General features: G+C 43.0%; 1 protein-coding gene across 2 annotated transcripts in view; it reads left to right on the forward strand.

Moving 5' to 3' along the window:
• CDH13 (cadherin 13) overlaps nt 1–26862 on the forward strand; it is a 1034159-nt gene that overhangs the window by 357953 nt on the left and 649344 nt on the right. For both annotated transcript variants that reach the window (XM_043599762.1, XM_043599763.1), the window contains exon 3: nt 21506–21714. In XM_043599762.1, the coding sequence (XP_043455697.1) occupies nt 21506–21714 (209 nt within the window). The remainder of the gene's footprint in view (nt 1–21505; nt 21715–26862) is intronic.

Here is a 26862-nt window from a genome sequence, read left to right on the forward strand (position 1 = left end):
ACACACTTTTCCAGGCTATTGAGCTACCCTGGACTTGCCCTCTTGAGAAAGATGAAAACAGTAAGTAGTGTAAATATACTGTGGAATACATTTTGATAATGGGAAGTGCCAAAGACAAAAAAAGAAGCAGAGAAATGTCAGGGTAGGGAAATATTGAAATGTTAGATGGGAGGCCATCTAACAAAGTTAACACTTGAGTAGGTATTGAGAGGAAGTTAGGAAATAGGGGAGAGCCTTGAGTGTGTAGGGAAAGACCATTGCAGCAGAGGGCATAGCACATGTAAAGGTCCTGGGGCAGGAGCATGCCTGGGAGTTTGAGAAAGAGCCAGGAGGCCAGTGAGTCTAGAGTGAGTAAGTGAAGGCAGAGGAGAAGGACACAATGCATAATATGAACTAGTTACGTAGGTTGTCATTGCTTAGGGTAAGAACATAGCTTTGACTCCAAATGAGATGCTTTTGAGTAAAGGGGTTACAGAAACATGAAATGGGCCTTTCTTGGCTGTATTGAGGCTATTTGGGGTGGGTATGGATAGGGAGGAAACTGGGGGCACCAGTGTGGAAGCTATTGGAGTATTCCAGGCAGAAGACTATGGTGGTCCAGTCCAGGATGAGGTCTTCCTCCTTCCTTTCAGTTTCATAAATTGGTGCTTCAAGTCTACCACATCGAAGAGGATGAGTGATCGAATGACATATAACTGGCCCTTTATATGTGATCATCCATTATATTGCATTTTCTGAGGAAACACATCTCCTTTGGGAGACTGTGTTCCAGAAAAACAGCCCTCTTGATTTAAGCAGAGTGGATCAGTAAGAGTTGGTGTTTGTTTTTTTTTTTTTTTTTCATTTGATTAGATTATGGTGTTGGTTTTTTTTATTTTTTTAACGTTTATTCATTTTTTGAGAGAGACAGAGCGTGAGTGGGGGAGGAACAGAGAGAGAGGGGGACACAGAATCCAAAGCAGGCTCCAGGCTCTGAACTGAGAGCACAGAGCCTGACGCGGGGCTTGAACTCACAAACTGTGAGATTATGACCTGAGCCGAAGTTGGGAGTTCAACCGACTGAGCCGCCCAGTCGCCCCTAGATTATGATGTTTATTAAATGAGAAGTGTGGTGGTTGAGTCCATTATTTAAACAAACTTACACACGCAACTGTTTTAGGGGCCCTCCTATCTTACAGATGCTTCATGTCCGTTCTTTCTTTCTTTCTTTCTTTCTTTCTTTCTTTCTTTCTTTCTTTCTTTCTTTCTTTCTTTCTTTCTTTCTTTCTAAGACAACTCTAGGCAACAGGCATAATTATTCCCATTTTGCAGATCAGGAAATCAAGTGTTGGAGTTTCTGTGTAAAATCTCGTACAGCTGGGTGGAAAGACTCTTCACATCTGTACACTCTGGCTCCAAAGCTCCCTGTATATGTAATAGATATTCTTTCTTTTAAAAAGATTAGTTTCAAATAGTGCTTACTTGATACTGGGTAATGTTTTTAATTGACTTATTGATTCAGTAGCTGTCCAATCATCTGGAAGATTATTTGCGCTGGGAGCTGTCATTCTTGAATGTGAACCGGAATCCGCTGGAAGGCATGTTCAAATACAAATGGCAGGGCTCTGCCCCCAGAGTCTCTCATTTACCTGGCCTCAGGTGGGACCCATGAGTCTGCATTTCCAACAAGCTCCTACGTGATGCTGATGCTGCTAGTTTGTGGGGCCACACTTTGAGAATCTCCCGTCTATGCCAATCCTATTCTTTTCCCCATAAACACATTGAAGATCAGAGAGGTTACCTATTTTCATCATCAGTAAAAACCCTTCCCACTTGAATTAACTATGACTGGAAACTTGAACTACAGAGAAACAAAGCTAACTCTCATAAATGAAAATTGGGGGTTTGTTGCTTCTTTGCTTGTTTTCAGTCAAAAGTAGAAACCATACAGCCATCTTTGTTCTCACATTTTCTCCTAATTTATTATCTCCTTTTGAAAATTTAATCAAGAGGAACCCTGCCCCATCTCACACACATTTCATTTCCCCTGCCTATTTTCTTTCCTCCTTCCCACTTTGAAATTTCTGTTGTGCTTTGTAGTTGCTCAGGAGATTTTCAAAAACATCATCTTGTGGACAGATCTGCTACAAACAGGGTTGATGAAGGCTCTAGTGATAGCTACCCAGACTCCCACTGAATCAGAGTTAATTTTTTTTTAATGGAATTAGAGATGATTTGTGAATCTTGGACTAGAAACCTCCTTTGGCAGAATCCGTCAGAATCCATTTTTGATGTCTGGCACTAGTAGCAAACTTATTTGCAGTCAGTTGTGGGAACCAGCTGTTTGGTTCTCCTTGTCCTTTGACACGGAGCTCACATGTCATTTCTTCTGTGAAGCCTTCCATGGCTCAGGCTCAAACCAGACTACTTGTTCTACTTTTCTTCCTGGAGAACTCCGTTCACACTTCTGTGTTCCCCAGTATGCAACCCACCACCTAATTTCAAATGCCTGACTCACTGACCAGACTTGCTATCAATAAGGACAGAGGCTGACTCTCCATCTGTTTTTTGCATATGGAACCCATCACAATTCTTGAGACTCCATTTGCTGAGCAGATGAGGGACAGCAGAGCAAAGTAGCGAGAGGCATGAGCTTTGAGGTCAGGCAGACTTGTTTGGAGACCAAATTCTTCTATACCTGTCATAAAGGTATAACTTCACAGGTATGAAGCTTCCCTGTAGGGGGCGCCTGAGTGGCTCACTGGGTTGAGCTTCTGACTTCCGCTCAGGTCATGCATAATCTGCTGTTCATGAGTTCAAGCCCCACGTGGGGCTCGCTGCTGTCAGTGTGGAGCCCATTTCAGTCCCCTAGCCCCTCTCTGCCCCTCCCCCTCTCTCACTCTCTCTCTCAAAAATAAACATTAAAAAATCATAAAGCTTCCCTGTTGGCTCGGTTTCTTCATCTGTAAAATGGGGAAACAGCACCAGTATCACTCAGAATTGTGAAAAATTAATATTATTTTTGTTTAAGCCCTGCAATGTCTCAACAACACCGCTTGACTTGTGGAAAGAGCTGAATAAATATTAAATATCAATCTGATGTTCACAGGCACTCTTTAACCCCTATAGGGTTAGTTAAACTGAAATTGAGCCCTAACTTCATAGCCGCATAAGTTGTGGAGATCCAAAGCCCTTCCCTTAATTTATATCAATTTCTAGGAGTTCACATCCTTATGACCTTTCTTGCCTCTGGGTCCCCTGCCTTTATGTTTTCTGCTTTTTTATGTATACAGTGGAGACATGACCCCTATGCCAGATTGCAGACACACACACACACACACACACACACACACACACACACACCTGCACACTTGTGAGCAAGGCAGAGTTTACTGAGGGTTTAAGGTTGCAAGGATACATTCATGATCTTTCACTGTCTCTCTGGCTTCCCCCTTTCTTCTCTCCCTTCCACCCCCAAATCTGCTCCTCACACCTTCCTGTCTGAATTATTCTTCTCCCAGTTCATCTTTCATTATGCAGAGCCCTTAGGAACCACTGTATTTTACCTTCCTGAACTTCCACACTCAAACTCAACAAGAGGCTCCATAGAGCCAGGGGTCTCGTGCCTACCAGGGCCCACCTTCCTCAGAGGGTCTGTGGCTGAGCACTGTACCTGTTCTATCATTCCAGCTGTTACTACTATTTTCAAATTTCTCACTATGAGGGACTTCCTTCCTTCCTTCCTTCCTTCCTTCCTTCCTTCCTTCCTTCTTCCTTCCTTCTCTCCCTCCCTCCCTCCCACCTTCCTTCCTTCCTTCCTTCCTTCCTTCCTTCCTTCCTTCCTTCCTTCCTTCCTTCCTTCCTTCCTTTTTTTCCTAGTATTGCTGAGTTAATATCACCAGGTGTCATTTTCATGCCCATCCAAGTCCAAAACTGGGTCCTTCTTCCCAGGACTCTGATGATGAAGGAAGAATTCATATCCATGATACCCAGGCTTAAAAGGCACTAAGTAAGAACCCAGGAAACCACCTAGTGCAAACTTATAAAACTACAGAGGGAATATGTGCTATAGTTTAAATGTGGGACTTTCCTGAGTTCAGTGGATTTTTAGGTACATAAAACACACAGTAATGATCCTTTTCCAGTTCCAATACAACATCTGACTTTATGGAGATGTTAAACCAGTTTGAGGGTTTTTGGTTTCTATCTTTCTTCCTTTTGCCCCTTTGCTCAAAGAAATGGTGCTTTTTTTTTTTTTAAGAAATGGTGCTTTGCTCTTTGCTAATGAGCTGGATCCTTGTCAGAAAAATAAGATAAAATAAAATAACTATTTCTCTATCACCTTTGGGCTGAATAATTCCTATTTCATTTTCTGGGAAGCTAAATTTTCAAGGGACTTCACTGAGAGAGTGCAGAAAAGCAGACATCGTAGTCATTTAGGGGAAAGTGATGACAGACTCGCTACAAGAAAAGAAACAAAAATTAATGACAAATCGCATTAAAAGATGACAGATTATTTTCATTGTGGGAAACAGACCTTGAAGACAAACAGTTTTATGTGTGAATTTGATCAAAAGCATGATTCTCAGCTAATTTCTTGGTTGTAAATTAAATTATTGCTTTAGAGACATAAAAATATAGATATACACAATTTCCTTCTGCTCTTCTGGATATATTCATCTTTGCAATGAACGCTTGTCCATATATTTAATGACTGCAGATAATGGATTTTAAAAGTGTATTTAAAAAGTTAATCCTCTTGAGGACCTATTTTGAATGGAAAATATCTCCCAGCAGATTTTATTTTGGAAAATTAAAGGCAATACTCAGGCATTGAGATAACATTTAGGTAAGTGTATGTGAGTCATTTTCCCCACTCTGCTGATAGTCTTTGTGGCTAATCACGAAACTGACTGCAAAGCACATCGTAGATGAGTCTGCTTGCCCTAGCACCCAGGTGGCTGAGAGCAGATACCTTGAAGAGTGTGGTGGGGGGCAGGGTAGGGATGTGACCTTGGCCTGTAGCATAGATCAGCAAACTTCTTCTGCCAAGATCCAGATAATAAATATTTTAGGCTTTGTGAACCGGACGGTCTATTTTACAACTATTTGATCCTACAGTTGTAGACCAAAAACAGCCACAGACAACATGTAAATAAAGAGTGTGGCTGTGTTCCAATAAAACTCTGTTGACAAAAGCAGATTGTGAGCTGCAGGCTGTAAACTCCTGACTCCTGGCTTAGAGGGATATTTGGTCACACGTTGACCCACAAGCTTCTTGTTTCTCATTTTCACAGTCTCTGTATACGTCCCAAACGCTGGTCCACAAAGCGGGGATTAAAACCTCAGGAAGAACCCTGACACTCCTGCTGTCCATCAGCACAGGACAGGAGCAGAAAAACAGAAAGAGCATTAAGAACAACGGTTCTCCTTTCAAAGTTGGGTGCCACTGTTTTATCTGGTGTCAGAACCGTTTGACAGATCACAACACACAGACTGAGGCATTTACAAAATATGTACTAAGTGCCTACTGTTTGGCTCTGTGCTAGTACTGAAATACATGGGTTACTGCGCTGATCAAGTCCCTGCAGGTGTGAGGCTTTTTTCTGGTAAGGGAGAGGCACAGCATGAGAGGGAAGGGAGCCCAGACAGAGAGGGAGGCGTTGAAGTGAGTCTCCTCTCTGAAAGTGGGACTCTGGTAAGGAGCTGCGTACTGGCAGAGAAACATTGGCCTCTTGCATGTGAGCAGGTGTAATAAAACACAGATGCCTGGTGTCAGCTGAACAACAGAGAGAACATGGCTTAAGACACAGTTCCCTCCTTTAAGAAGCTTCGAGTCTGGCAAGGGAAAAAAAGCAAGCAACAATTTGAATGACAACTTGACAGTCTGAATTCCTAAATACTCTGGCAGACCCCGAAATTCACAGGAAAGGAAATAAAGCCAGTTTTATGAGCCAATGCCTAGTAACCTCACAATTCTTCATTAATACACATACTAACAACACACCTTTCTTCCAACTATCAAACTGGCAAAAAATACAAAGACTGTGTTTTCCACTGTTAGTGTGAGGAAAGAGAACTCTAATGCACTTTGGATTAGAGTCCAAATCAATAAAGCCTTTCTGGGTGGAGCATTTGTCAGTGTCTAAGTAAATTTTAAATGGGTATTTCTTTTGAATCAGCAGTTTCCAAGATGAGTCTCAACTGGAGAAAAATACTTGCACATATGCGCAAAAAGGCAGGTGTAAAGTGTTTGCTACTACATAGTTAATAATTTTGAAACAGGAAAAACTGAGTGTCCAGCCACAGGGAACTGTTTTAATAATAGCACATCCATACTAAGAGCTGTTATGCAGTCATGGAGAAGAATCAAGTAGGTCCATATGAATTTACATAAAATGTATTAGAAAAAATGTGTGTAATAGAAGAACAAGATTACTTATGGGATGTGTGTGGGTATAGTTTGTAAATCTGGTAGAATATATGTCAAATTGTGTGGTGGTTAATGGGACAAATGAGAGGCGACGAATGGTAAGTGGGTGTGTTTTCCACTTCACGCAAATAAAATTTTTAATTTTTTTGTATTTAAAAATAACCATTAATACAATGTGAATTATAAGACAGTTGCACAGTAAAAAAAAATGCCCACTGTGGCAAGCTCACCCTTAATTCTAGAAGGGACTACACTTCAGTTATCAAATCTACACCCTTGGAGTTCCTTGTTTACTTTGAACACTGTATTTCTTTAAGCGGGGAGGGGGAGTCATTTCTTTCTTCCTGCTATTTTCCCAGGGTATGTAAAGTCCTATTCCTAGTGATAATGTCTGAAAATGAACATAATCCAAAGGTCCTCACTTTGCAATGTTTGCAGTAAGATTTCAGCATCTTAGCATTTAAGTGTTTTCAGATTACATCCATTTAAACATCTGTGATTCATTATCGTAAATATCACAGTTGTGTGGGACCATATGTTTCGGCTTGCAGCATATATATATATATAAAGAAAAAGCACTAGCAATAAATTTCAGGAACCTTAGACTTGCCGTGGGTATGTGCAAAAAGAACATTTTCAGACACGTGGGGCCTTCTATAATCACAGCAATATACTTGAGATCCCATATAAGAATCCTTCAATTGCAAAAGTTGCCAGTTTTGATGGAAAGCTATGATTTACATTTGGCTCATGCTCGTCCCATGATAATTCAGGTAGGGTGGGAAGCAGAACAAAGGCCTTTAGACGCAGTGGCTTTGACTTCCTTAGGAAATGAACATGGGCTATTGTTGAGTGAAGAAATCACAAGAAAATGGGACACCTTTAACAAGTGATGAGACGCTCTTGGCAGGCATCCTCCTCCATTCCCACGAGGCTGAAGCTAGAGACGATGCCATATGGCATAAGGGATGCAATGAAAATCTCTTGGCAACTGGAGGATGAATAGACATGACCTACAGGGATGATCATTTTCTTGCTTACATCAGAAAGCCATATATGCATACAAGAATTAATTGTGCTTTATGTATTGTAAGCCAGATCATCTTATTTTAATTTCCTGATAAGGTTTTGTCAACTAGACAGAACCAATTTGTTATCACAGCTGGCGAGCGTCTCACCCACCACAATTAGGGAAGAAGCTGAATGAATTAATTGGTTGCAACCAAAGAGTCGGCTAATATTTCTGATTGCCAGCTCTTGCCAGGATTAGCACTGAGCAGAGCCAGAAGGATAACCTGTAAGAGGCTTGTGCCCTGAAAGTACTCCCAGGTTACCAAAAGATAGGTCAGGAGAAAATTAGGAAGGTGTAGAAAGCAGTGTTCCACACTCTATGGAAGTTTGATTGGCATAGCTGCTGGTTATTATCAAGCCACCGACCTTGTCAATATTGAGCCTGTTCTTTAGGAGGGATTGTTGCCTCAGATAGTGTACTTGGGCTCCCAAGCAATACTCTATCTTCAGGAAATGTTCCTAAACCCTCTCTGGAATATAGGTGGCATAAGGACATCTCTGTGCAGAAGCATTCTTGGTATCCACAGGGAATGAAGGATGGGTTGTTCAAAATGCCTCAGGATGTTTTACACAGAAGATACTCATCCACGCACTGTCTACAGATTCTTTATGAGTTTTATGAAAATCAAACCATACTTAAGATCATGGATCAAAATGCCATGCTCCTTTTGTCCTCCACCCCCATGATGTTTTGTTTGCTGTGATCTCGGAATCTGTGATGGCTTTGTAGTGCAATAGCAGGATGTTGGTCTGCAGAAAGTCCAGATCTCAATAATTCTTCGATAAAAGTTTTAGATAGATCACTGATAGCAAATTCCACAGTAAGCTTTTCTCCCAGCCTTTAAAAGCTCTTGAATACTTCTAGATGTTCTGGGGCTGCATAATGGTCTGGAGGGGCCTCGTTCATGCATTTTCCTTGCCCTTCTTCAGATTGTAAGTGTTTCCTAAATTTTGACCTACAGAAACTTCTAGCTTCTGCTGTATGGGTTTTTCCCTGATGGATCTAATCGCTTACTTCAAGATTGCACTCAACTCTGTCTTTGACACCTCTTTCAGCTCTAGACAGACTGTCTAACTTCTGTTAAGCCATATGCTCCTAGGCTGTAGAATAACTTCTAACACTTACTTTGGGTTCTCCCATTCCTGGAACAATCCACCCGCTGTATCTTCTCCCAGAACCTGGGACAGGACTCTGCAATAGATGTAAAAAAGCCAAGCTCAAGCCCTGCTACTTACAGATGTGTGACCTAAATAAATTTGCTTTGGGGTCCCTGGGTGGCTCCGTCAGTTAAGCGTCTGACTTTGGCTCAGGCCATGATCTCGTGGTTTGTGAGTTTGAGCCCTGTGTCGGGCTCTGTGGTGACAGTGCAGAGCCTGCTTCAGATCCTCTGTCCCCCTCTCTCTCTGCCCCTCCCCTGCTCATTCTCTCTCTCTCTCTCTCATGCATGTACTATCTCAAAAATAAACATTTAGAAAAGAAGAAATTATATTAATCTCTCTGGGCTTCAATTTCCTCATCTCTATGATATTATCATCAAAGGACTATTGAAAAGATGAAAGAAATATTTGTCAATGGTTAGTGCACTGCCTGACATTTAGAAAATGTTCTGCAAGGAACTATATATAGAAGATAGCTGTATATCTATCTATTTACAGAAGTATATGTAACTATATACAGAAGTATATCTGTATATAGGTATATATCTAACCGTATGTAGAAGACATCTTCTATAGAAGATAGATGTCAAACTAAAAAATCAGCACCATTATGGTTTTGTAGGGTGCCTTGAAGATATAGGGAAAGGCTTCAGGTGATTGTTAATGCCTGTTCATATGAGCTAACACTCATTTAACTTGGATACTATTGACATTTATGTTCACTGAACTAGTTTAGAACTGGAGTGAATGTTGTCTTGCTAGAATCCTCAGCGAGTCTGACGTTATTACAGATTTTTGATACCCAGCCAATTTGCCCATTTTCTTGGATCAAGTAGGTTGGGAAACTAACCCCATACAGATTGGTTTGTTGATTTTATATAAAGAGAGGCAAACCAAGAAACAGTTATAGACAACTGTCTCCTAATTATAGACAACAAACTGATGGTTACCAGAATGGAGATGGGTAGGGGGATGGGTTAAATAGGTGATGGGGATGCAGGGGTACACTTGTTGTGATGAGCACTGGCCATTGTATGGAAGTGTTGAATCACTACATTGTACCCTTGAAACAAATACTATATTGTATGTTAATTAACTGGAATTTAAATAAAAACTTAAAAAAGCAAACTTAACATTTACTTCTCCCAAAACCCACCTTCCTCTTCCCCATTTGAACATTTAGAGATCATTGTTTACTGAGCACTGCTTCAGATGATAGATTATAAGGTCTTTAGGAGATGGGACTGTGTCTTCTCTATTAATGGTAGCACCTTATACATTTCTTTTAGTATTTGTAAATCAGAGTCTGATTCAATATACATTCCCTGAAGACTCATTTTGCAGGACTTTTGTTTGTTTGCTCATCTTGAACATTTTTATTTATTTCCAAATGTTGGATTACCACTGCTACACTCCTACCTGCTTTCATCTCCAAGTCCCCCTAATCCCTTCTGAAACCTTCCATGGTAGTGTAGTAAAAGACCAGTTGATCATTCCACCTAGAGTTCTAGGAAAGAGGTTGGGTCAAAGCTAAAGGCCCTTTAGATCCACGATGCTGTCTTGGTAAATTGATGGTATGACGTCAAGGTTATAATTAGATCTTCAAACTCTCATAGTCAATTAAAATATGTGCCTATGTTGATTTGTATACTTTCACTATTTGTGTTATGTATTAGTATAAATATTTACCTGAAAAGCTATAATTCATCGCTTCACATGTTTCTAATGTGTTGCTGCATTCTTAAACACAATTTTATTATGGCTTAAGGCCAAAGCATTGTTTAGAAGAACACATCCAATTTTATAATAAAACATAGGGAAAATATACAGGAATTTGCTTTCTAAGCAATTTTTAGAGAACACATCTCCTTCATAAAGTGAGAAATACTCGTTGATAATCCCTCATCTTGGATGCTTTCTGATAATGATGAGCATGCTCATTAGTTGACTTTCTCTTGCTGCTGGGAATAAGTTATTATGTGGACCTATGATTTGTTTGCTTATAATTTCTACCCTGTGGTGCTTGTTTGGCCTTTTGATACAATGAAGAAATAGAATGTTCATCTTTCAACAGGGCAACTCTCCAGATCTTCTAGACACTGAATATCATGAAGGCAGATAATCTAGCGTATTCATCTTTATGTTAGCATTTATCCCTTACTGCCTACTATCCTGAACACTTTAAGTGGAAAAAATATATTTTTAATGGGTTGCTAGATTAAAATGTTGAGATTTAGAATAATAGAATCTCCCAATTGTAAGAGACATCATCCAACACCAGAATCTTCCATACCATTCCTGCTGAATAGCCATTTAGGCTCTACTTGAAACCATCTAGAAACAAGCAAATTATTTCATCCAGAAATACTGGTCCTTCCAAATGGTAATCTGAATTTCTTCAGGCTTTTCTAGTATTTGAACAATAAGGAGTTCATGCAAATAACAATATTTGCACTATACATTCTTGTAGCCTCCACCTGCACAATTGTAACACCTCACCTTACCCCCTCCCCTGGCCATCATTGAGATGATTTCTGAAAGACCTCACCCAAACTCATAAATTATTCTCCCAGGACCCCTCCTTCTGGCCTCTTTGTTGCTTAACGTACCTGAAAAGCTCTTGAAGGAAGAGTGTCCTCACCGCTCTTTGTGAGAAGGCTGCTTCTCAAAGTCCATCTCTTGGATCGTCAAAGCCATGAACCCCCAAGATGCCAGGAGACCCAAATGTACTATAGCCTTCATTGTACGAGAGCAAAGTGAAGGTGTACTCCATTCAGAAATGGGGCCAAGCCACCATTCACCATCGCTCTTTGTAGGGAACCAGGCTAACAGAGCTTGAGATTACCTAAATTGCCTGTGGTTTGTGCATCTTTAAGCTTGTATATATAGCTTATGCCTTTCTTGAACTACAAACCTATGGGGCTAGACTAGGAAGCCAATTTTGAGTTCTCTCTATTCCTTCTGTTTCTGCCTCTAAGTGCCCACATAGAAGTTGTCCTCCTTACAGGTCCCTTCCTTGTTATGTAGATCTGCCCACGCAGTTGACAGGTACTTGGGAAATCACGGGTCTGATTGCATCAGACATGATCAGGATCTGAATCATGATTTAGGCTCAGACAAGACACTCTGCCACATGTCCCCAGACAACTCCAACTGCAAGGCCAAAAATCTGGAATGTTGCTGTGGACCAAGTCTCTCTTATCATTAACAGAAATACGGAGGGAGGCACATTTGCACATAATTACTAGATAGCTCAGAAACTAAAGGCTATGTAAGAGACATGTGCTAGTCCTATGGAAATCAGTGAGACGGAATCTCTGTAAATATGAGACTTGGTGATTCTCAAAGCTGCTGAGTCTGTGATTAATATTTCGCTGATCGGGTGACTTTCAATCGACTTCCTCAAATCTTCATGAGTTTGGGCCATCATTCTCAGTTTTGTTTGGGGAGTTTCAAATTTGCTTAGCTGTCAGGTTGCAGTTCTGCTGTTTATTCATTCAATGAACAGGGTTGAGTGTATATTGTGTCAGGCACTATGCCATATAAAGTAATTCCAATTTGAAATACAAATTCATAGTGATTATAAGTACCGTGGGATAGACGATGCACCATATTCTTTCAGAAAACAATCTGCCATGTTTTAAAGAATCTGTAACAGGAGGAAATGTAACCCTGACAGAAAAGACTGGTTTGAGACCTAGCAGCTCAGTTTTTAGTGGTAGGCAGAAAATGCCCTGAAAGCAGATGTGGGCCCTGTCTTGTTCCAAGAGGAAGCCCTTAAGGGTTTACATGGCAAAAATAGGTTTCTGCAGAAGATCACTTGACAAGATCATTCATTATGGTATCTTTGCCTCGATAGAATTGAAACTCTATTGTATCAAAGTTGGAATCAAAACATAAGATGATATTAAGACTGTGCATTCTGCACCCATCAAAGCTACAAAGACTTTGCAGGTGAAATGTATTCCAGAGCTAATCAGTCATGGGTAAGAACATGCCCACAACCTTATAGAAGCTATGCACATGTCAGTGCTGATTCCAGGCCAACAATGGAGTACAGGATACAATTAAATGTGTTCAGGAATCAGGAGGGTAGAATGAATGAACGCTGGGGGAGGTGCCTATTGTATCATCTGGGGATCTGGCCCAATGTGGGTAGGACTGAACATATGTTAATGAAAGTCAGATTGGCTAGAACATTTGAGAAATGAAGGAGTTCAGGGAAACCGTAGAAAATGCTTTCTGTTTCTCTCAGTTGGGCAAGTCCATAGAGCCTCTGGACTAAGCCTTATGAGCTCTTTTAAAGGAAGTTGGTACCTCTGGATGCCAGTGGGATCCTGAGGGATGTGAAAAGCAATTAGTCTTGCTCTGTATCCTGGGGAGAGTCCATCTGATGCTTCTGAATTAAGTGCTACTTCAGTTGTCAGAAAGGCACGGCTTTCCGTGTCCAGGCAAGGACTAGCAAATGAACAAATATGCAGACCTTCTTGCTACTGGAACAACTGGATTCTGTTTTACTAATGAGGCCAGGGGTACTGGGATATCTGGTATAAGGGAGAGTAAACAATTTACGTTCTACTGGACAGAGTCATTGCCTGGTGTCAGTGGTGTGCTGGAACCAGCTGATACTTGCACTCCTGAGAGCTGGTTAAGTTTCTAGAAAATCTGCAAGCCAACTGAAAGCACATTGGTAGCTGAAATCAGCCATATTTAGAATATTTACACCACAGACATTGGCAAATGCTATGAATCAGGACTTTTCCCCTCACCAGCATAACTGCTAAAACAAAGCCACTCCCTTCTGTGTGAGACTAGGGATGGCTAGAAGCAGATTATCTGTAGACCCAATCGTATCTCTCTGTGGGGGAGATTCCTTCAGCTCCTAGGAAGACCCATTCAAAGCCGATGGGCCCACTGATCCACACACACATCCTCACTCAACCAGACAAGTAGTCTGACCACCAACTCTAAGAGGTACACATACCACTCACGTGCAGACCAATTTTCAAGTCTCTACAAATGTATACATGTATTTAGGGCCAATTTCCCATTGAAGATGTGAGTGTACAGATCATAGACTGACCCCAAAACACTTATAAGAGTAGGACAAATTCCATATTTTAGTACATACCTATCTACATGAGCAGGACTGATCTATATTTTGCAGATAAATTTAAATCCATTTGCATTTTCATATTTCCTGGGATCATAATACAGCTTAATTTGCTTGCTCACACATTTCAAGATGGTAAGAAATCTATGCCTTTTGGATTTTCATCCTCAAGAACCACATTCAAAAGAAAGAAATAAAAAAGCATAAAATCAAGGTCAGGAAGATTAAGCCCCTTAATTCACGTGCCAAACTTCCCATTTCAATTGTGGTTTTGTCTCCCAGCTTAAGTTTGTCTTTTTGTGACATTTGCATTAAGCCCAGAGGACTTTTTGAGTGGAAACATGCTGAAAGCATAATTGAAACTCTGAGTGGTGCCATTTGTCTCATTTGCATTTTTCCCCCAGGTGGGGAGTTTTCACATCCCCCTTTCTTCTCCTGGGGTGTTCAAAGATTATCGCAAAGAATGATGTTGTGCAATTGATTCCAATAAATCCCCATGTACAGTATATTATATGTATATTTTTTCTCTCCAGAAGCTATTTTAAATGCCACAGTGATAAACTATGTAAGGAAGTCCTTTGTAGGTTCATATTAGCACAGAGAGTTTATTTTCCCCCTCAGATAGAGATTTTGAGTATTTGTTCACAAGTTTAATTGTTTATTAGAATGTTTGCTTTCAATTATTTTCATGGTGTCATTCCAAGCTCTTTAGGAGGATGTTTCTGTAGAAACACATCAAAAACAAAAATAGATAGACGGGGCGCCTGGGTGGCTCGATCAGTTAAGTGTCCTGACTTGTCTCACAGTCAGTGGTTTCGAGCCCGGCATCAGGCTCTGTGCTGATAGCTCAAAGGCTGGAGCTGGCTTTGGATTCTATGTCTCCCTCTCTCTCTGCCCCTCCCCTGCTCTCTCTCTCTCTCTCTTTCTCTCTCTCAAAATAAATAAATAAACAAACAAACAAACAAACTTAAAAAAAACTATTCGGTTTTACCCTTAATATGTTGTTTGAACTCTGTGTCCCCAAACATGCACTGACTCAATCTCTATGAAAAAGTTTGAGGGGCTCCTAGACGGCTTAGTCAGTTAAACATCCGACTCTTGATTTTGGGTCAGGTCATGATCTCATGGTTTTGAGAGATCATGGGTTTGAGCCCCACGTTGGGCTCTGCACTAACAGTGCAGAGCCCGCTTGGTATTCTCTCTCTCCCTCTCTACCCTTCTCCTGCTCATGCTGTCTCTGCCTCTCTCAAAAATAAATAAATAAAACCTTAAAAATTTTTGTTAAAAAGTTTGAGAATCACTGATATCTTGGTTGTGTCAGCAAAGTTAAAAAGACAATGATGCAGGGCTGAGGCTATCAGTTGCACCATTTAATAGGGATTTTAAGGTGAGTGTGTAATCAGTGGGGCAGTAGAGTCTATTTTTCTAGGAGGAAGAAGAAAAAAAAGTGTGGTGAACTTTTTTCTTTTTATAAAGTATTCCTCATGTATTTCAAATCTGCCATTTACCTATGGCCAGAGTTGCTGTCATTGGCGAAGTCTAGATCTGTGCCTTTTCTAAGGTTTGCATCTCTCTCAAATCTGCATTATTTATGTTAGATATATTCTTTCAAATATCAGAACGCCTTCTGGATTATATCCAATAATCATATGGAGTTATATCAGATCCCTTGTAGATGATAAGCTTGAGTAGGGCGGGGCCAGGCGTGAGTTTGTCTAAACGAGGGATGTGCACAGAGGCATGGAGCCCTGGCCAGCATTTCGGGAGGGCTCTAGTGGCTGCAAAGACAAATGCATGTTTTCATTTGACTCCTCAGATTTCAGTGAACATTATTAGAAAGCAGGACATCTCACACATCCAACAGATTTTATAAATGTTATCTTCAAATAATTTTGTAAGGATAAATAAAGTGAGACACATAGAAGAAAAATATTAGTTGAATAACAGATCATCTGTGAAAATATGGCAGAACCATGAGGCTGGGAGCCTTGAAGGAAGGGGTATATTTGCCGTGGCAGACTAGCAGAGACTAACTGTGTGGCCTTAACCTCATTCAACCTCCCCAAGTCTCAGTTTCTAGAGAGGAAGAAAAAATTACCTACCTTGCACTGGTAATGTAAGGATTCAGTGCAGTCATGAATGTGAATCTCTCAGTGTAGTGTCGTGCTTTTAGGGCAAATAATGCCTTAGATTGGTAGGAAGTTATCTGTACAAACAATCTATTTAAAGGATATTTAACGAAACTCTGTTGAGTCTGCTGTGGGTGGGGCCTGTAATTTTATTCCTTTGATGTCATCTTTTCCTTCACAACCTCTCACGTGAGAGAGGTTGGGCTTTGCCAAGAAAAGTAGGAGGATTCAAAGATGGGCAAGTCTGGATCAGAATCATCTGCCTCACTCCCCTGGCCCCAGCAGAGGTGCCTATAGTAACTATCTCCATGGTAACCACACTCGGCCCAGCAGGCCAGAGCATAGGTACCTGACTAGAAAGAGATGGAAAGACCCAGGAGGCAGGTGGAAAACCAGCTGGCAGCAGGAAGCTGTGCAGGAAAAGGAAAAAGTAGCTTCCTTAATGCCCATGATTACAGGAGTAATGATGGAGTAATGATAATTCTTATTCATGGAACACTATTCTAACTGTCATGTAGGTATATATGATCATGTTGTATGCTCACCATAAGAATTAGAGTACCTGTGAGGGAGGTACTGTTATGTCCCACTTTATAGATGAAGTCATTGAGGTGCAAAGAAGATAGGTGGTCCACCCAAGGTCACAGGGCTGCTACACATGAACCAGGATTGGAAAAGGGCTTAGATACCTACTGTTAAAACTGCCCTTTCTTAAGGCAAGGGAATAGCAGTTCCTGGCATGCTAGGTCCCCAACCTCCTCTCTGTGCCAAGGATGGCTGGGAAATGTGGAAACCTGGCATCTTGACAGGAAGTCCATTGTCTGAGGCCCTGGTTCTTGGCCCCAGCTGCATTAGATTCATCTGGAGAGCTTGAAAGAGATACTAGTGCCCTGTCCCCAGACCAGTTGAGTTATACCAGAATCTTGGTTGGGAGTTGAGAAGATATTGCTATTTTTTTTTTAAATGTTCCACAGGTGATTCTCATAGCCTGGAAAAAGAACCACAATCTAAAGCATCTGCTCCTGAATTGGTAAAGGTATCTAAAACAAACAAGGACCCATTTTGCAATCCTTAGCGATTTGGTAGAGCAAGCTGGGAAGAAAGCTAGACCATATTGGATGCCTGCCATGTGCCAGATCCTGAATGTGGATTTGATCTTCAGTACACCCCTACCTGGCACTTCTGAGAAGCATAGAGGGATGAATGAGTGGCCTTCAGGGGTCAGGATGGGGCAACTGCCCTTTTCCCTCTTAGGTATCAATTCCCAGGAAATGGATGTACTGAGAGCTTGAACTGTAGATGCAGATGGATGGACTGGGGACAGTTTCCTGCTGTCTCTGAGTGTATGCACTTGATAAAGTTAGTCTCTCTGAGGCTCAGTCTGTTTTCCTGTAAAATGGAAAACGATGCTTACAGAGTGTACATTTTCAGTGGGACTATATTGCCCCCAGAGGGGTGGTGTGAGGGATGGGCAAAACATTGCACTTTGTGTGTGTGTGTGTGTGTGTGTGTGTGTGTGTGTGTGTGTAAGGCACAGAGGCATATACTGTAAGTAAACAGATATTCAGTATAATGGGGCCATTAAAAGTTCATGACAGTGGTGGCAATTAGGCAAACATTTCTAAAATTCTGAGGGGGGTACATAGTGAAAAAAAAGTGGAAAATACTGCTTATTGGTTAGAATTGCTGGGAGACTAAAAGAAGAGACTGAATATAGAGTCCTTGGCACAGAGCCTGGTGCTCAGATGCCACTCAATAAATGGTAGATGTTGTTACTGTCATTTGTCAAAACATTCATTGAACGTGTGCACACTGATCCTAGCTTTGGGACTATGTACAGCATCACTGGGATGATGAAGAAAGATAAGGTACCACCTGTGACTTCACCAATGAGCTGAGTCAAAGCCAAACACAGGAGACCTAGTGCTCTCATAAAGGGAAGCACATGGGTCTGGGGAACTAAGGGGACAGCATGGACATTCATTTCCTACCTGTCTCCAGTGCTGGGCTCAACCAAGACAAGAGGCAACTAGGGACCTTCTTTCTCACTTCCTGCCCCTGCCTGGAGCAGCTCCTGCTCCCAGCATGAAAGAAGTACCACCAGTCCACCACCCCTAGAGAATCACTTTGCCCCTGGAAAGCAGTTGGATTAAATGTAATCATTATTGATGGCCCCCTGTATGGAAAAGCATTCTGTTCATTGGTGGAAATAGAATGATGAATAAAAAAATAAGATTCAGTTTCTGCTCTTGGTTTTGATGAGGAAAAGAGATATATAAAGTGGACATATTGATATAACATGATATAAAATATCTTGTGTGCAGGAAAGTCTGGGAACACAAAGAGGGTATTTGGACAAGCTGCCTGAGCTGACTTTTGTAGAATGAGTAAGAGTTAACATGTTAAAGAAGGCAGGAAGTAACTTTTGCTCAGAGCCATCAGTATGAGCAAAGGGTTGGGAGAATACAGGTGCACGCTGGCACAGGTGTGGGTGATGAGTGAGACACAGCGTGAAGGCAGAGGCCAGGGAGAGGCAGCTTAGCCATGGAGGACCTTGAGTGCTAGTATCATTTGGAATGGGGAGCTGTAGTTGTGTGAGACTCAGGTAGAGGCAGGTTGGTTCTATAGTGTGATAGGAGGGTCCAAAGCTTTCTTCAAGGAATAAGTCTTTATGTGGCCTTCCAGACCCCACATTTCCAGCTTATCTCCACTCTTTCTTCCTCACTCTCTCCCTTGCTGTCTCTGTGCATCTCACTGGTTTATTTACAATTCCCTGAATGCCACTGGACTTTTGCACATGTTGTGGTTCTTTCTGCCTGAAATAGGTCCCCTATTACTTATAAGGTGTTGAATTCATGTCTATTTCTCTGATTACACTGAAACTCAGGGACTGTGCCCATCTTTGCTCAACACTATAGCCCAAGCATCTAGCATAATATAGGTTCCTAGAAAATATTTGTGGAAGGAAGTGTTGGAGGTGGGAAGGAAGAAAGAAAAGGAAAAACGTAAGGGAAGAGAAGGGAAGAGGGGAACAGAAAAGCAGAACTAGACCCCGATAAACTTCTGTATGCCTTCCCTCACCCCCAGCCTTCCCCAGAGGAGTCTGTCTTCTTGGGTCCTGCCCAGGGACCAGGACCAGAACCAGCCAGCATCCTGGCATTCTAGCAGGCCCTGTCATTTGATCAATGTGCCTCCTGTGGATGAATGCTGGTTTATAATAACAATGAATGCAACTTTCATGTGTCTCCTTCATAGTTCACCTCCAAAAACTGAAAGCAGGTAGGCCCAATTAATCTTGGCTACCAAGACAGACGGTCAGAAGCAGTGAGAAAATGTCTGAGAACTACAGACTCAAAAAGTCTACCTGTGTGTCTGTACAAAGATGTCCCTAAATCTGCTTCAGCAGCCAGAAAATGTGCTGGAGCCCTGATGCAGAGGGTCCTCGACAGCAGACCATGCAGCATGTTCCTGCTGGGCAGGAACACAGGAGCAGGATTGGATGGGATGCCTGCATCCTTATATTCAAGTTATGATGGGATTTTAAAAATTTATTTACATAATCTCTACAGCCCACATGGGGCTCGAACTCATGATCCCTGAGATCAAGAGTCCTATGCTCTTCCAACTGAGCCAGCCAGGTGCCTCAGGTTCTGATGGGATTTTAGGAGGGCTGTATTTTAAAGTTTATTTGTTGGGGTGCCTGGGTGGCTCAGTCAGTTAAGCATCTGCCTTCAGCTCAGGTCATGATCTCATGGTTTGTGAGTTTGAGCCCCCATCGGGCTCTGTGCTGTGTGTGCAGAGCCTGCTTTAGATCCTCTGTCCCTCCCACTGCTTGCTCTCTCTCTCTCTCTCAAAAATAAATAAGTTAAAAAAATAAATGAAGTTTATTTATTTATTTGCCAGTGCAGAGCCTGATGTGGGCCTTGAACCCAGGAACTGTGAGATCATGACCTGAACCAAAATCAAGAGTCAGTTGCTGAACCAACTGAGCCACCCAGGTGCCCCAGGAGGGCTGTATTCTATATGAGGCTTTGTCTTTATTGAAACATATAGTTGTGCAAGAAAAATGGACCAGGGCTCAAATCTTGGTTTTGTCATTCACAAACTGTATGTGGGGGGCACCTCCTTTGCCCTCTCTGAGCCTCAGTTACCTCATCTATAAACTGGGGTCAAAAAAGCACCTCATTCATTGTGCAGATTAAATAAGATAATGTATATAAAATGCCTAACACTTAGCCTTGCGTGTGGAAAGTGTTCAGTTCACATTAGCCATTATCATTATCAGCTAATGTGGCTATTATCGCCATAAGAATTATATCCCAGAACAGAATGATCAGCTTAGTTCGTCAAATATTTATATGGCTTCAACAGTGTGCTCAAACCAAGGTAGGTGTTGTCACCAAAGACACACAAGAAAGTTCCTAGCAGCAATATGTTGACAGCCCCAAACTGGAAGTAGCTTGATACCCATCAAGCAGAATAGAGGCGCCTGGGTGGCTCAGTTGGTTAAGCATCTGACTCTTCATTTCAGCTCAGGTCATGGTCTCATAGTTCGTGGCATTGAGCCCCACATTGGGCTCTGCACTGACGTGCAGATCCTGCTTGTGATGCTCTCTCTTCCTCTGCCCCCCTTTTTCCCTGCCTCAAAATAAGTAAATAAACATTTAAAAGAGTAAAATAGATAAATTCATTATAACCACATACTGGAACACTACACTGTGGTTTAGATCAACTGTTGTGACTTGCAGCCACATGGATGCATCCCACAGCCATGATACTGGGTGGAAGAATCCAAATACAAAAGAACACACACTGGATGCTCCCGTTTGTATAAGTACAAATGCAGGAAGAACAGATCTATGGTATCAGAAGTCAGCATAGGGCAGCCTCCAAAGAGGAGGGTGGGGATTGTGCTCAGGAGGGAGGGGAAGGGCTAGTATTTTGTATCTGGGCCTTGGCACCCAGGACATGGGCACACCCATGTTATGGAAATACATCAAGTTGTACATTCTAATTTCAGTGCTTTTTGGTATCTGTGTTATGCTTCAGTGAAAGGTTTGCTAAACAAACTAGGCTGCTCAGCAGAGAGCTAAGAAGACAAAAGTGGGGTGAGGAAAGAAAACAAGGAGTACAATTGTGTGCTTGCCTGTAAGAACAGCTACTTTTCCTGATCCTTCCCACACATGACTTAGCCGCTCAACTATAGGAATTTTGTTCACATCTATCCTGCCACTGAATTAATCTGGGCCAGGCATCATTGGTACAACACTAGACTAACTGGTTTTCTTGGCCTGCCTTCTTTTCTCCAAACCACTCTCTAGAATCCAGAGCCACTAGTATCTTAAAAGATCCTGTGCATCTCTGCATCCTCAGTCCTTAGCACCTGCCTGGAACATGAAAGGTCATCAAGGATGGATCTAGAAAGAATAAAGTCCTCCGGCACAATCAGAGCCAGAGGGCTACAAGGGAGTGCCGCGGGATAAGGGGGAGCATTTGTAGATCTGGGTGGGGAGCAGTAATCCACATTTAATGGTCAGAGATATCTCCGGACTAAGCTGCCCTACCTACTCATATTCTTTCTGTTTTTGTTCATCTGTTTTTTGTTTTGTTTTGTTTCCCCAGTGACCTTCAATGACTGCAAGGGAAATAACAAGCTACACTATGAGGTCTCAAGCCCATACTTCAAGGTGAACCATGACGGCAGCTTGGTTGCTCTGAAAAACATAAGTGCAGTGGGCAAGACGCTGTTCGTCCACGCCCGGACTCCCCATGCAGAAGACATGGCAGAACTCGTGATTGTCGGAGGGAAAGACATCCAGGGCTCCTTGCAGGTAACATAGCTGTTTGGGACAAATGGGGTCCACAGAGGAACACTGGGGTCTTTATGTCTTATTGTGGAAGATAGTTCTTTGGTTTATTACTGGCCAAGATGTTTCTGTCATTGCAAATGACAGAAACCCAACTCAAAAAACTATGGGAGGGGATATGTGAGAATTTACTGGCTAATGTGACAGATATTTGGGGGATGACTCTGCCTTCAGGCAAGGTTATGTACCTATGCCCGAATAGGACATCAGCTTGATCCTTCCCCCTTTTGTGGTTCTATTTTCCTTCTGCTGGCTTTGCTGTAGATAGTCGCATCCCTCTATGTCTTCCATTGTAGAGGTCTCAGCAGCTCTACTGAGCTCTACTCATTTTCCCAGCCTAAAGTCACCTAAGAGAGCACCTGTTCCTGATAATGCCAACAAATTCTTGAAATCAAATCTCGCTGGTTCTCATTGGAACGCATGTCCACCCTTGAACCAATCACTGTGTCCATTGGGTAGTGATGCTCTGGTTAGCTAAGTCTGAGTCACACATCTTATCCTTTTTTTTTTAATGTTTATTCATATTTTGAGAGACAGAGCGTGTGTGGGGGAGGGGCAGAGAGAGACAGGGAGACACAGAATCCGAAGAAGGCTCCAGGCTCTGAACTGACAACACAGAGCCCCACACGGGGCTCGAACTCACAGACTGTGAGATCATGACCTGAGCTGAAGTTGGACGCTTAACCGACTGAGCCCCCCCAGGGGCCCCAGAGTCACACATCTTATCTTGAAGCCAGGTGGAGTCAGCCCCACCTAAGACCTGTGAGCCCAGAGCGAAAGACAGGTAGTTACTCAAAGTAAATTAGCATCCTCTTATCTGAGGGTGGGGAATAGTGGTTGTGCAGGCAAGATCACAGTGGCCCACTAGGGTTGTATAGCAAGGCAACCATTCCTTTTGGCACTGCTCCTTTGCCATGCCCTGGTGTCCACTCCAGACACACATGGGTGCAGATCCCTACACCTGCATGCATGCTTCTGCACTTTAAGAGTGCTACAAACTGGGGGCACCTGGGTGGTTCAGTCGGTTGAGCATCTGACTCTTGATTGCGGCTCAGGTCATGGTCTCACAATTTGTGGGATCCAGCCCCACACAGGGCTTTGTGCTGACAGCGAGGAGCCTGCTTGGGATTCTCGCTCCCCCTTTCTCTTTGCTCCTCCCCTCCACTCTCCCAAAATAAACAAATAAACATTAAAAAATTTTAAAAAGAGTGCTACAAACTGCCCTTTAGGCTTCCTGAGACTTTTCACTACAAATGGACTCACCTACTCCACTTTCCTCAAGAGCTTAAAGACTCTGTGGTTTCTTGGTAGAAAGACAAGGCACACAGCAAGACAAGGCACATGCTGTGTCCCCAGCGTGGTGTGGCCAGAGTTTTCTCCTGCTTGACAGTCTGGTGTTAACCCAGTGTTTCCAAGTCTTGATTTTCTCTGCCTTTCCCCATCTGTCACATTCCCCATAACTTTGCTGAATCTGCTAATTCTTGTCCGTGGTGGAGGGCGGCGGGTGGAGTGAACACCGATTCTACGACTGGGGAGCGGAGACCACGTAACTGGCAATGTGAGTGTTGCTTTCCTGCCAGTGCTGTCTGTGTGATCTTGAAAGAATCATAAAACTTCTTTATCTGCAGACTGGAGGGGTAAAACAGTCTGGGATGGCAAATAAGTGGCATGTGCATTGGCCCATTCTGTCACCATCCTCCTGGCAGACATTGCTAATTATCCCTGGCTTGACCTCAGTATCTTCCCCAATGCAGTGCTTCTGGAAGCTACTATCCGTTGATCATTTAGAGATGTTTCTAGGGATGGAATATATTTGCCATCCCTGAACCGGACAAACTCCATAATTCCCCTTCATATCTGTGAGTCTGTGCGTTAAGGGTAGATAGCAAGCTAGAAATTAATCCACAGTGTGCCACTGATATTTTCAAAGAAAGTAGGATATTGATGAATACATCCAGTGTGGGAACCCACTGGCACTACGAAAGCAAGCTTGTCTCTCCCTTAGCCATGGTCATTTTCACAGCATCTCACTAACTCATGATATAAATGACTTGGCACATATCTAAAGTAACAAAATTGCGGGATATACAGCACAAAGTGCTTCTTAGGAACAAGTAAATGGCACAGGGATTCACGTAAGGGGGTTTGCATGTGGGATGGGATGTGTTCAGACGGACATTGTTCATCATGGTTAGTGGCTCATCTCTGCATCCAGAAAAGACAATGTCATACTAGTTTCAAGGGGAGCAGCAAGAATTCTAGGCACTTCTTGGGACAGATTCCACCTTGACAGGCTGGGGAGGCCTGGGGGTCAATATGAAGAGACTCAGCCTTGAAGAACTGGTCTCTTGAGTCCCAGAGAGACCCTCCTCTTGGAGGCCAAGCCCCTTCAGAGCCATTTCTCATTTGCCACTGCCTGTGCACATTGTCAACAAAACCTGACTGTGATTGCCTGCTTCTTATAAAGCACGGTGGAGGCTGCCGTGCTGTTCAGTTTGCCAGACTCCAGCAGAACGGGCATTCATCTCCTGCCTCCAATAATTTTACAAAGTTCGAAAATGGGCCTGTGAAACACCCCAGATGCGTCTGTAATAAAAAGCCCAAAACAATTTAAAAAGAAAAAGGATAGGAAAACAAAATAGCTAGCTAGAGAATTCCTCCAAGGAGAGCGCCATCCTTAGAGATGTTTATTCAGTATCTTTGAAGCCCTACGACATGCTGCCAAGCATCCAGCTTCTAGAGAAGGGAAGCAATGAGACCCAAGTCAGCTCAGCTCGTGGGTGGGAAGGGAAAATGAATGAGTATGTTGAAAAAGAACCGAGCCGGTGGCCGTGCTGACTGCTGCCTTGTGCCTTTAGAAAACAGAGAGGGCAGAGGAAGCTGGAAGACAGCTTGCTTGTACGTGGCCCTACTGTGTGCCAGGTGCCGCTCTCATGAACCGCAAATGGTGATTCGTTAAATGTCCCCGCCACCTAGGGGGGCATGTGCTAGTGTCCTCATTTTGCAGATGGGGGAAACTGAGACACAAAGAGCGTTTGCATCTTAGGTATGTGCATCTCAGTGTGTGCTTTAGTCTCCACTGTTTTTAACTGTCGTACCCTCCCTGTGGGGCTGCTGACTTTACCCCTTCCTATGGATGTGAGAAGTTGGCCAAGATCCCCTAGCTTGAAGCTGCCAGAAATGAGATTGTGATCTGGCCTCTCCATCCAAACATCCGTTCTCTTTCCTGCCCATTCTTCAACAGAGGAGAGCATGAGTCATGGCAATACAGTAGCAATGGAAGAAACCAACAAATGGAAGGTGTGTTTTGATGGAGGAAAGAGCCAGGATTTAGTGTTTGGGCAACTCCAAGCTTTGGAGGCCCAGAGGATGGAAATGAATTCGACCAGTCAGAAAAGGGGTGGTTGGGAAAGGACTTGGTTCAGTCAGGCTTGGGTGTGTTGAGTGCTCCTAGGCACATGGTGATAGAGATGTCCAGGAGACAATAGGGAATATGGGACTAGGTCTCAGGGTAAACATTTTGGGCAAGAACAGTATACTGGTAGGGCTTTGGCTTTGGCGTTGAACTTAAGTAGGTTCAAATTTCTGCACCACCACCTGTGATTGTGTGACCCTGGGCATGCCATCCAACTCTCTAACCCTCAATACCTTTATTTTGAGACAGGGGTAAGAGTAGAGCCTGCATTACAGAATCATTCTGTTGGGCACAGCACAGAGCACCAGGGGACCTATCCCAATGATGTCATCATATTGGAACCTCCAGAGAAAGGATAGGTACTGGGGGTTAAATGACCTCCCTGAGGCCAGGAGACAGAAGGCTGAGTTTACAGGCAGGAGGAGAAAGTGAAGCCAAAGAAAGAAAAAGAAGGTGTGCTCAGAGAGGGCAGTGGGGGACCCAGGGTGTCCAAAACAGATGCCATATCAAAGTGGCTGATTTCACAGCATTCTGTTTTGGAAGGCAGGACTCTCTAAAATGAATGTAAGCTCAGTGAAGCCCAGCTCAGCTGCAGTCCTGGAGCTCAGATATTTAACAACCCCATGCGCCTCTCATATTTTTACACACTACCTGTGATACTGTTTCACCCAGAAAGCCTGTAGCCTAACCGTGTGAAGTCCAGGTGTTAATAGCTTTAATTATCAACTCCCAAGCTGTCTGCAATTTCAGCAGGCTTCCCAGAAGCTCCTACCTGTCTGGGCTCGTACATGTAAGATCAGCTTAGACCTGAGAGGGAAGAAGAACATATTAGTCCCTTGTGTGTTGACAGGGGTGGTGGGATTCCAAAGGAAGGGCCGAGGCTAACCATGCCTGCGAGAGCGGTTTCTAGCCTGGGGAAGGTAACAGTAACCTCCACTCACGAAAACATGTCTGGCAGATCGTGGCTTGCCCCGCACCGAATCTGCTGTCCCTCACTGCCTGACAGTGGAGAATGGGAAGACAGCAGAGTGCTTGGCTTGATTTTCTTATTTTTACCTTGGCTAGAAGGGCTCCAAAGGTTTCTATGGGAAAGCCCTGGTTCATCCCTTATGCATCTTGGGTAAAGACGTCTTCACCTGCCGTGGCAATGGGACTCATCAACCTCATTTTCACATCTGGCATTTTTTTAAAAAAGCCATATTTTAATTTACTTTTTGTGACTTAAGAAATTGTAGCTTCGATGACTGTGGATGATAGCAAGGAACACTGACGTCAATTACAGAACTGGACGAAGTCAGGCTGGGAAGCAGGAACAGCAGGGAGCTTGTAGAAATTAATTCTGAATTCCAGCTTGAGAGCTAACGAGACTGTGTCTAGTCGCTTCTTCTTGAACTGCAGGCGTTCACACTCTAAGCAGCTGTAGAATTTAGGTGCCTGCGACCTGGACGGCTGGGTGCTCACGAACAAAAGCACACGATGCAGCAGGAGGGAGAGTTGTGGGGGCCCACGGGCTGTGGGCTTGGATCCGCTGCTCTGCTCTCACACTGGGGCCGTGACTTAAGTGCAAATCTGATCACTTTACTCCTCGCTTAATGGGACCTTGCTTGCTCATCAGCCACTTGGCCACTGGGACAGTATTCTGTAGTCTTCATAGATATCTGCAAAGGCCCTTCACGGTCTAGCCTGGTTGGTCTCCT

The sequence above is a fragment of the Prionailurus bengalensis genome, chromosome E2 (assembly GCF_016509475.1).
Source record: "Prionailurus bengalensis isolate Pbe53 chromosome E2, Fcat_Pben_1.1_paternal_pri, whole genome shotgun sequence".
NCBI classification, from domain to species: domain Eukaryota; kingdom Metazoa; phylum Chordata; class Mammalia; order Carnivora; family Felidae; genus Prionailurus; species Prionailurus bengalensis.